This window comes from Callionymus lyra, chromosome 12, assembly GCF_982586985.1.
Source record: "Callionymus lyra chromosome 12, fCalLyr1.hap1.1, whole genome shotgun sequence".
Lineage (NCBI taxonomy): Eukaryota > Metazoa > Chordata > Actinopteri > Syngnathiformes > Callionymidae > Callionymus > Callionymus lyra.
In genome coordinates this window covers 10555107-10566814 of record NC_141829.1, presented here as the reverse complement: position 1 = coordinate 10566814, position 11708 = coordinate 10555107, and the positions used below count along the sequence as shown (strand labels likewise).

Here is an 11708-nt window from a genome sequence, read left to right as displayed (position 1 = left end):
CCTTACACCCCAGCTCGGGCTCTGAGGTCTGTGGATCAGAATCTACTTATGGTTCCACGTACACGGCTCAGGACCAGAGGAGAGAAATCCTTCCAGACTGTTGCTCCTAAGCTTTGGAACGACCTTCCTCTCTCTTTGTGCTTGATGGATCTACTGACTCTTTCAAGAAACATCTTAAGACGTTTTTATTTGTTCAGGCTTTTCCTTGATTTTCTGGAACTCCTGTTGTGTTATCAGTGTTATCTTGACCTTTAAAGTATATACTTTAATAATATTGTTTTGATTGTTTAAGCGCTTTGTGACCCTGGTCTGGAAAAGTGCTATACAAATAAAAATTACTTACTTACTTACTAAGAAAAACATTGAACCAAACCCATTGATGGGCCTTTTTGGTACCACGGGGGGAACTGTTGAGCGGCTTTCCTTCTGCCACAAATAGGACAATCTCTCTGACCATCAAACCTGAACTGGAGAGGATCTGTAAAGAAGAATGGTCCAAAATACCTTCCACCAGAATCCAGACCCTAATTGGAAGCTATAGGAAGCGTTTACAGCAGGGGTCTCCAAACCGGTCCTCAAAGGGCCGGGCTGGTGCAGGTTTTTGTTCCAACCGATCAAGCATGTACAGTTTAACCAATGAGGTTTCAGCTTAAACAAGCAACACCAGACTGTCAATCAACTGATTACACTCTGAAGACTCCTGATTGGGTTAAGGAGGGGGCTCTTTATTGGTTGGAACAAAAACCTGCACCACCCGGCCCTTTGAGGACCGGTTTGGAGACCCCTGGTTTAGAGGCTGTTATTTCTGAAGAAGGAGGATGCACAAAATATTGAGTAATTTTTCTTTTGTGATGCCTAAATTTATGCACATGCCTAATTTTGTTTAAATAATTATTGCACACTTTCTGTAAATCATATAAACTTTATTTCACTTCTCAAATATCACTGTGTTTGTCTCCTATAAGATACATTTTACTGGAATTTTTATCCAAACAACCAATGATTTATAAAGGAAAATCATGAAAATGAACAGGGGTGCCCAAACTTTTTCATACCACTGTAAGGTGCCGAATACCACCCGCGTTTCCTTCTTTTTTCATCTCAGCCAAACGCTCCTGACAGCGTGTGAAAACACGAGCGGTCGACATTGACACGTGAAAGCATTAACGTATTCACATGTTATGCTGCACTGATGTCGATGCTGATTTATCCAACGACTCTGTTTGTCCTTCTGTGTGATTTAGGCTTGAGCTGTGTCTCAAATCGCATACTTGCGTACTTAAACTTAGTATTTTTAGTGCATTGAAGTGTTTCAATTCTTAGTATGCGAAATATAGTAAGTAAGTAAGTCATTTATATTTGTAGAGATCTTTTCTAGACCAGGGTCACAAAGCGCTTAAACAATCAAAACAATAGCCAATAAAATATATACTTAAAAGGTCAAGAAAAAACTGAGAATAATTCTCCATGCACACTAAATTGTCTCTAAAACGCCCACAAAACTAAGTATGGATCGATGGACACTTTCTACCCTAAATGGCTCCATCTTAGTGACGTTGACGTTGTAAACGGAAGTTACGTCATATATATATATATATATATATATATATATATATATATATATATATATATACTGTATATATATATATATATATATACTGTATATATATATATATATATATATACATATAATTACAGGTTCATTTTCAGCAGAAGTAGGAGGATGACACGTCTTCGGTGCTGATACCGGCGTAAATATCTTGCAAATATTTTCAGTTTCCAGTTTCTCATATTTCTTCATCCAAACAATATTTTGTATTTTTAACTTTGACCTTTGGGGTCAGGAAAATATTTGAAAAAGAAGAGACATAATAGAGAAACATGTAGAGAACCAGACTGAGGAGCAGAAAGAAGGAAACCAGGAAGAAAAAAGGAAGAATACTATCTGACGTACACTTGAGTCGTCGACTTCATCTCTACAGAAAGAAAACTGGAGTCTTTTATTGAAGGTCAATGGTTAAACTTTATTAACACTGAAGAGGAAACAAGAGTCACAATGATTACAAAAAAACAGTCAAAGTAAGATTCATCCAAACACACGTGGATCACGTTGAAGCCTCAAAGAGTCTCTGGCTGGACATGTGCTGACGCTGGAGACACATCCAACATCTCCACTTCCTCCACAGGTACTGGGAGCTGCTCTCTACTCCTGCTCCTCCAGACCACAACAACAACAACAACAACACACATCATGAAGATCACAACACTGAGCAGCACAGACCTCACTAGATGGTGATCATCAGAACATAGAGGCTTCAAATGAACAGTCAAAGTGTCGTTGCTCACCATGTACCCATGATCCTCTACACGTTCATTAGTTGTGACTGACTGATGGTCCCTCCTGAGAGAGCCCTTTGGATTGCGTCCCTTCAGCCGATCACACCTGACACATGTTGTAGTTGACCGTGTGCCTTTCACTCACAGAGTTGTCGTACATGCAGTCCTTGTGTGTGTGTACATCTGCGTCAGTGTCACGTCCACGCTGTGATTTGTTGAGAGGGTTCTGGGAGTCGTAGGACAGGACGGTCTGGAGGCGACATCCAATGTTAGAACCAGCTCCTTGTTATCCTAAATATATATGGAACTGAAGTGGTTACTACCTTTCTACTACTAGACCTCTGATGGTACAGGTCCCTTAAAACTCACACAAAGAGTTGATGAGGACCACACGGTCCAGTCAACTGGCTTTTAGAAAGTCCAGTTGTATATAAAACATGTGTTTGTTTAATACCAATTTAGAACCAGGGCTTTTTCTAACCCACTACTTCCTTACTGATCTGTTTGTAGAAACCTATGAGGAAGAATCTCTATGTGATCTGGATGAATAAATGAAAATAAAAAAAGAGTCAACAAGAACATTTTTGTTTAGTTTTATTGATTAAGGAAGAAGTCACATGACTTCAAGGTCAGTGTCTCCTTCAGGTTTGACATCGTCGAACAAAACCGGTGAACAAAGGAATGAGTTTCCTGTCACTGCGTTGATGTCACATGATCATCATGAAAGATTCTATGAGGGAAACTTCCAGATCACTTCGCCGTGCTCGGTGATGGTCACAAGACCCTTGTCTGTGACGTTCAGACGAAGCTTGTCACTTTCAGGACGAACGGTGTCGGTCTTCCACACTTGCTTTCCGTCCTTATAGATGGTCAGGGTGGAGTCTTTGTTCAGAGTGATGCAGTCTCCGCTGTGGATGTCGGTTTTAGTGGACCAGAGTTTGTTCCACCCGTACAGGTTGAAGTCTCCATTTCCCTGTCGGTGTCGATTAAATCATTGTTACTCATCCACAGTTTAATATATTTATTCATCATTCAAACACACATTTTCAGATCCATCCCTGTACACCAGCATGAAATGAAACATTCAATCTCCACCGGTTGTTCCGCAAATTGTAGCCAGTTATCTTAGCAGTAGCTCGGCAGAAGATAAGGCAGGGTTTATAGAGTGAAGAGAAGCAAGAGGAACATTTTGTTTTCTAACCAGTTGATGAGAGGCGGAAAATTAATTCAATAAAGTAGTAAAGTGTAGTTTTACATTTGACCTCTATACTACTAGTTACGAGCTAAAACAGTATTGAGAGCAAACACTGATGTTTGTTTACTCTGAGTCTCTGTTAATCTCCATATCTCACCTCGAAAACAGCCTTGAACTGCCCACTGGGGCTGAAGATGACCTCCCCCTCATGAAGGACCTGGTTGGTGCTGATGGAGTGACGAGCAGCGTCCATTGTTCTGCAACAAAACACACTTGATGCTGTCGTAGAGAACAGTGAGGAGATGAAGGTGTGCAACAAAATACTCACTATTTTCAGAAGGATGTCTTGAAGCTTTGTGTGGTTTCTGTCTAGAGACGTGAACATTTATATGCACTGACGGCTGAGAGAACCAATCACAGTCCAGGTGACGTTACCTCGTCAGTCATTACCTCAGTTCCTCAGAAGGTCAATGTTAATCATTTGATAACTTTCCACAGAAAGTAGTGAAACCGTCAGCAGGTAATGAAGGTTTACGATCATTTGACGTTCTTCAGAAAAGGTGTTGGTGAGGATAGATCATCTATTAAAAAATGTTCATACATGTTCTTCTCGTCTGTGACGTCCATCTTGTAATGAAGACATCTGAAATGTTTTCCAAAGATAAAATAAGTCTATGTTTTTAAGATCGTAGCAGAAGCACCGAAACCAGCTGAGACAGGAACTGCGAAACTGCGAGCTTCAACTATTTGATCAGTTTGATTATGGATTCAAGCAAAAAAACCTGATTGAATATAAAAATTTGAATTAATTTGTACGATGAACATTGACATGTGAAAGCATTAACGTATTCACAGGCTTTATGTTTGGCCTGCACTGATGTCGACACAGAAATATCCAACGACTCTGTTTGTCCTTCTGTGTGATTTAGGCTTAAGCTGTGTCTCAAATCACATACTTGCGTGCTTAAACTTAGTATTTTTAGTGCATAAGTGGGTCTCAATTCTTAGTATGCAAAATATAGTAAGTAAGTAAGTCATTTATATTTGTAGAGATCTTTTCAAGACCAGGGTCACAAAGCGCTTAAACAATCAAAACAATACCCACAAAATATATACTTAAAAGGTCAAGAAAACACTGAGAATAATTCTCCATGCACACTAAATTGTCACTAAAACGCCCACAAAACTGACTGTGGATCGTAACACTTTCTACCCTAAACGGTCGCCATCTTAGTGACGTTAACGTTGGTAACAGAAGTTATATATATATATATATATATACAGTATATATACTTACAGCTTCATTTTCAGCCAGCAGTAGGAGGATGACACGTCTTCGATGCTGATACCGGCGTAAATATCTCGCCAATATTTCGTTTCTCAAATTTCTTCGTCCAAACAATATTTTGTATTTTTAACTTTGACCTTTGGGGTCAGGATTATATTCCAAAAAAAATAAGACATGTAAAGAACCAGACTGAGGAGCAGAAAGAAGGAGAACAGGAAGAAAAAAGGAAGAATCATCTCTACAGAAAGAAAACTTTTATTCAAGGTCAATAGTTAAACTTTATTAACACTGAAAAGGAAACAAGAGTCACAATGATTACAAACAAAGTAAGATTCATCCAAACACATGTGGATCACGTTGAAGCTTTAGAGAGTCTCTGGAGGAACATGTGCTGACGCTGGAGACACATCCAACATCTCCACTTCCTCCACAGGTACTGGGAGCTGCTCTCTACTCCTGCTCCTCCGGACTACAACAACAACAACAACAACACACATCATGAAGATCACAAAATTGAGCAGCACAGACCTCACTAGATGGTGATCAACCTCCGGCTCTCCGAACATTTCAAGGGTCTTAGATGTGAACACACAACGATCGTCAAGTAATTTAGCTGAATCGAACCCGAAAACTCTTTCAGTACTTCACAGCTCTGATGGTTCTTCTCCAGACAGTAATAATAGAAGTCACCAGAACTTACGTCAATCGTTACCAAAAGAGTTGATTTGTTCTTCACTTGCTGTAATTTGTACATTGAAGATGTTTCATCATCGATTAAAGTTAATTTCATATTTCCTGTTTTGCGGTTATAATGACCTAAAGCCCACTGGACACTGGTTTGGTCCCACACCGTCACAATCCAGCTCCAGTGTCTGTCCAACATAAGGGTTCAGGGCCTGAAGTATTTTCTTTTCTCCGTCACAAACCAGGAGAGTGGAGTTCCTCTCGTGCGTCACGTTGTTCTGGGTCCAGCACTGTTCTTGGTACTGACCCGAGTCTGAAACCTCCAGAGGGAATATTGTATAAGAAGCTTCTGTCTGCAGACCGGAGTCATGATGCCGTGAAGAGTTCCACAGAAGTTTCTTCTCCTCACCGCTCCATCTTGAGATCAAGCAGAAGTCATCAACTGTTTTTTTCAGGATGAAGTGATGAGGCGTTCCTTCCATCTTGAGGATTTCAGCGTGGATGTTGTCGGAGAAGAACGTCACCAGCAGCAGGATCTGTGCAGCCATGTCTGCGTCTGTGAGTGAGAGTCGACTCTGCTGCTTCATGATGTCAATCTCTTCACCATTAGCAGCTTCTCACTTACGACTGGTGGAACGATATCAACAAAATCCAAAGAGGAAAAAAAAAACAACAACTGTGGAACGTTCGAAAAAAATAAATAAATAAATAAAATAAATCTGTGGAACGTTCGGGCTTCACACCTCCTTGTGTCGCGAGGGGGGGGGGGGGCTGGAAGCCCCCACCAGAAAACATTTGAATGATAGATTGCAAGAGGGCAAGTTCGGGACAAAAGGTACTTGAAAGAACCAGTTTAGCCGGAAAGGGAAGATCTCCCGGCCCGGAAATTTCCTTTAAATATCGCGATGTTTCTACGGTTCGAGAACTTTTCTCCGGGACTATTGAACTGTACAGTCGCCGAGAGGTCGCGATCGTAAAGCTTGTATTTTTTTTAACTTGAAGCGGCGAATAAACGACCCATGACACTCTGCATTGACCATTTTTCTCCACAAAGCGAAGTATTTGAGTATTATAGTGTTTGAGCGACCGGAACAGACTCCTGTTTTGACCGTTTTAACGAGAAGAACATGTATGTTTATTTGATGATCTATCCTCACCAACACCTTTTATGAAGAACGTCAAACGATCGTAAACGTTCATTTCCTGCTGAGGTTCGGGTGAATACTTGTGACGCAACATCAGTTCCAACAAACAACACCCACATGTGACAAGAACAAACATATTTTTTAATCACTAAAAATTAAGACAAAAAACTTGTTTCTGTTTTGAGTCAATTTATTCATCCAGATAGAGACTCACAATTCTTCCAGGCTGTTGCTCCTAAGCTTTGGAACGATCTTCCTCTGTGTTCGATGGATCTACTGACTCCTTCAAGAAACATCTTAAGACGTTTTTATTTGTTCAGGCTTTTCCTTGTTTTTCTGGAACTCCTGTGTTGTTCTCAATGTTATCTTGACCTTTAAAGTATTGTAAGGAAATTACAACTTTACTGTAATCAATCATCTAGATTTAACACACATTTCAAATAGTCACTTGATTAACTGATAATCTTACATATTTAATTCATATTAAATAATCCCTTTCTTGCATTGCATTCACTGACTGCAACACAAGGCCGAGGTCACAAAGCCTTGCACACACAGAAAGATTAAACAATCCCAGACTCCCAGCAAATCTGTGGACACCTGTTTGAAAACTCCCACTGAAAGACACAACAGTCCAGCAAGAAGCTGGGAACAAGCTCTCTCTAGAAAACAACAAACCTTCAGTAAGTTTCCACTACGACCACGTGCGACGGCCATCTTAGAATCAAGTGTTTACAGTTACTGACCAATCCTACATTCACAATTGACTAGAGGCGTTAACCTGAATATTCTACTATAAAGATCCACCATTTTGTCTGATCTTTGCGTTCTGGCATTCGAAGACGTCTGCGATAGATCTCTCTGCTTGCTAGCGCCCGTGTTCACGTAAGTTTGTCTCTGACTTTTGCATAAGTCACTAAACGAGCATTTTTCTTAAACTCATCCATGTGTCTGTCCTTCATTCCATCACCACGTACGAGGCTGGGGAGGGGTCGGTTCATTGGAACAGAGAAACCCCTAACAGTATATACTTTATTGAATATTGTTTTGATTGTTTAAGCGCTTTGTGACCTTGGTCTGGAAAAGCGCTCTATAAATACAAAATACTTACTTACTTACTTAACAACCATGTGGCTGATTGAACTTTGACCTGACGGTTTCATTACTTTCTGAGGAACGTTATCAAATGATAAAAAAGATTGACCTTCTGAGGAACTGAGGTGTAATGACTCACGAGGAAACGTCACCTGGACTGTGATTGGTTCTCTCAGCCGTCAGTGCATATAAATGTTCACGTCTCTAGACAGAAACCACACAAAGCTTCAAGACATCCTTCTGAAAATAGTGAGTATTTTGTTGCACACCTTCATCTCCTCACTGTTCTCTACGACAACATTAAGTGTGTTTTGTTGCAGAACAATGGACGCTGCTCGTCACTCCATCAGCACCAACCAGTTCCTTCATGAGGGGGAGGTCATCTCCAGCCCCAGTGGGCAGTTCAAGGCTGTTTTCGAGGTGAGATATGGAGATTAAAAGAGACTCAGAGTAAACAAACATCAGTGTTTGCTCTCAATACTGTTTTAGCTCGTAACTAGTAGTATAGAGGTCAAATGTAAAACTACACTTTACTACTTTATTGAATTAATTTCCGCCTCTCATCAACTGGTTTCATGTAGAAAAAGAAAATGTTCCTCTTGCTTCTCTTTACTCTATAAACCCTGCCTTATCTTCTGCCGAGCTACTGCTAAGATAACTGGCTACAATTTGCGGAACAACTGGTGGAGATTGAATGTTTCATTTCATGCTGGTGTACGGGGATGGATCTGAAAAGGTGTTTTTTAGTAAATAAAATAAAAGTGTTTGAATGATGAATAAATATATTAAACTGTGGATGAGTAACAATGATTTAATCGACACCGACAGGGAAATGGAGACTTCAACCTGTACGGGTGGAACAAACTCTGGTCCACTAAAACCGGCATCCACAGCGGAGACTGCATCACTCTGAACAAAGACTCCACCCTGACCATCTATAGGGACGGAGAGCAAGTGTGGAAGAACGGCACCGTTCGTCCTGAAAGTGACAAGCTTCGTCTGAACGTCACAGACAAGGGTCTTGTGACCATCACCGAGCACGGCAAAGTGATCTGGAAGTTTCCCTCATAGAATCTTTCATGATGATCATGTGACATCAACGCAGTGACAGGAAACTCATTCCTTTGTTCACCGGTTTTGTTCGACGATGTCAAACCTGAAGGAGACACTGACCTTGAAGTCATGTGACTTCTTCCTTAATCAATAAAACTAAACAAAAATGTTCTTGTTGACTCTTTTTTTATTTTCATTTATACATCCAGATCACATAGAGATTCTTCCTCATAGGTTTCTACAAACAGATCAGTAAGAAAGTAACGGGTTGGAAAAAAATTGGTATTAAACAAACACATGTTTTATATACAACTGGACTTTCTAAGAGCCAGTTGACTGGACCGTGTGGTCCTCATCGACTCAGATTTATGAGGCACTTCCACCAGTAGTCTACTGATGCCCCTGAAGGTCTGAAGCCGGTAGTGTTTAAGGGCTGGTCCGAGAACAGCAATAATGGATTGGGGAAGAAGAGAACCAGTTACTGAAACTTGTGAGAACGAGTCAACCTCGGGCGAGTGCAAACGATGACGGTGAAGATCGGGAGATCCTTGGCGGTCTGAGTGAGCCAGAACTTTACGATCCATTACTTAAGAAGGGAAGCGTTGAGAGGCCTGGAAGATGAACTAACTAGTAAGACATTCCCTACAGATAGTTTGTCTCAAATCAAACACTGCCGCTACGCACTAACAGGAAAAGACGCCACAGCTTCTTCTTCTACTACTATTTAACGATGATTTCAACCAGCTGTAGGAACACTATCGACACCTGCTGGCAGCACATTTTGTTTGGATCAAGAAATATGAGAAACGAAATACTTGCAAGATATTTACGCCGGTATCAGCAGCGAAGACGTGTCATCCTCCTACTGCTGCTGAAAATGCACCAGTAAGTATATACTGTATATATATACTTGGACGTTGACATGTATAACTACACACAAGATTTTCCTCTGAGCAGGACAGGAAAGGTATCAACCACTTGTTTACACAATGTTTACTGGAATCATTCTCCTCAACTGTTTTTCAAGAGGGTGTTATCGTAATACTAAATATAGTTGTACATCTTTCCACTGATTAAGTGACCAATTTTTGATCCCTTTCGCTGATTTACTCTTTGTAACCGTGATTCTTATAGATCCGTCTTATTCTGCTGCTGGTCGTTGGTTGAATCTGAAAACCTCGATGTTCATCTGCCAAGTTAAAGCTGAATTTATGAATATGTTTGAATCAATCTTTCTTTTTATATAACAAACACATCTTGTGTTGCCTGTGTGTGAAAATAAATTGTGTGTTTTATCATTTCTTCTACCTTCTGCTCACTGAATGAATCAGAATCTCTTTATTGTCATTGCACATAGTACAACCAAATGAAAGGGCATCATCCAGACGGTGCAAATTAACACACATATTTCAAGTAAAACTACAAAAGAAGGGTTAAAAAGATGTATAAAAAGTAAGAAACAAAGATAGTGTGTACCGATAAATAGAGAAGCAGCAGAGGTCTGAGGTTTTATAATATTGTCTCGTTATTAAAACTACAATGTTTTTTTTTCAAGGTGCTCTGAGATGTGAACAAATGTGTTTATTGATCCTTATTTGTGTTTATTCAGTTTCACGTAGAGCTGAGGGGTAGAAACTGTTCTTGAGTCTGTTTGTGTGAGTTTTAAGCAAAAGTAAATGGCGTAAAAACTGACATATAATGAAAAGTTAATGTAGTTTCCATTAGACTCCACTTTAGCTCGGACCGAAAAGATTGCTAAGCAAAACAAAGATGTGTTTTTCACGGCAAGGTTAAGATCAAGAATAAAGTTTTTCTGCCTCCCAACATTTTCAGAGCAGGAATTAACACTTTGATACTTCATTGATGATCTTTGTCGCCTATGAAACTGGAATATATCAAATCACAAACGTTAACCACTTGCGGACGTTCCGATGAATTCCGGTGGAGACTCATGATGCAACGTCAGCATCTCTGACTAGAACTTTTGAACGACAACATCAACTCAACAACTGTGTGGCGGATTGAACTTTGACCTGACGGTTTCACTACTTTCTGAGGAACTGAGGTTTTCTGACCAAGATTGACCTTCTGAGGAACTGAGGTAATGACTCACGAGGAAACGTCATCTGGACTGTGATTGGTTCTCTCAGCCGTCAGTGCATATAAATGTTCACGTCTCTAGACAGAAACCACACAAAGCTTCAAGACATCCTGCTGAAAATAGTGAGTATTTTGTTGCACACCTTCATCTCCTCACTGTTCTCTACGACAGCATCAAGTGTGTTTTGTTGCAGAACAATGGACGCTGCTCGTCACTCCATCAGCACCAACCAGGTCCTTCATGAGAGGGAGGTCATCTTCAGCCCCAGTGGGCAGTTCAAGGCTGTTTTCGAGGTGAGATATGGAGATTAAAAGAGACTCAGAGTAAACAAACATCAGTGTTTGCTCTCAATACTGTTTTAGCTCGTAACTAGTAGTATAGAGGTCAAATGTAAAACTACACTTTACTACTTTATTGAATTAATTTCCGCCTCTCATCAACTGGTTTCATGTAGAAAAACAAAATATTCCTCTTTCTTCTCTTTACTCTATAAACCCTGCCTTATCTTCTGCCGAGCTACTGCTAAGATAACTGGCTACAATTTGCGGAACAACCGGTGGAGATTGAATGTTTCATTTCATGCTGGTGTACAGGGATGGATCTGAAAAGGTGTTTTTTAGTAAAAAAAAAAAAAAACTGTGGATGAGTAACAATGATTTAATCGACACCGACAGGGAAATGGAGACTTCAACCTGTACGGGTGGAACAAACTCTGGTCCACTAAAACCGACATCTACAGCGGAGACTGCATCACTCTGAACAAAGACTCCACCCTGACCATCTATAGGGACGGACAGCAAGTGTGGACGA

General features: G+C 40.3%; 2 protein-coding genes across 2 annotated transcripts; one reads left to right on the top strand and one right to left on the bottom strand.

The window, feature by feature from the left end:
* Positions 1-2914: 2914 nt before the first annotated feature.
* LOC148068233 (B-type lectin plumieribetin-like) lies at positions 2915-3789 on the bottom strand. The gene is made up of 2 exons (XM_087804294.1): positions 3690-3789; positions 2915-3310 (listed from the first exon to the last, which is right to left on the bottom strand). Exons 1-2 carry the CDS (start codon positions 3783-3785, stop codon positions 3068-3070), a joined length of 339 nt encoding a protein of 112 aa, XP_087660420.1. The 5' UTR covers positions 3786-3789; the 3' UTR covers positions 2915-3067.
* A 4275-nt stretch (positions 3790-8064) lies between these two features.
* LOC148068232 (B-type lectin plumieribetin-like) lies at positions 8065-8968 on the top strand. The gene is made up of 2 exons (XM_087804652.1): positions 8065-8164; positions 8573-8968. The coding sequence occupies exons 1-2, from the start codon at positions 8069-8071 to the stop codon at positions 8813-8815; spliced, it is 339 nt and encodes a 112-aa protein (XP_087660778.1). The 5' UTR covers positions 8065-8068; the 3' UTR covers positions 8816-8968.
* Positions 8969-11708: the final 2740 nt, after the last annotated feature.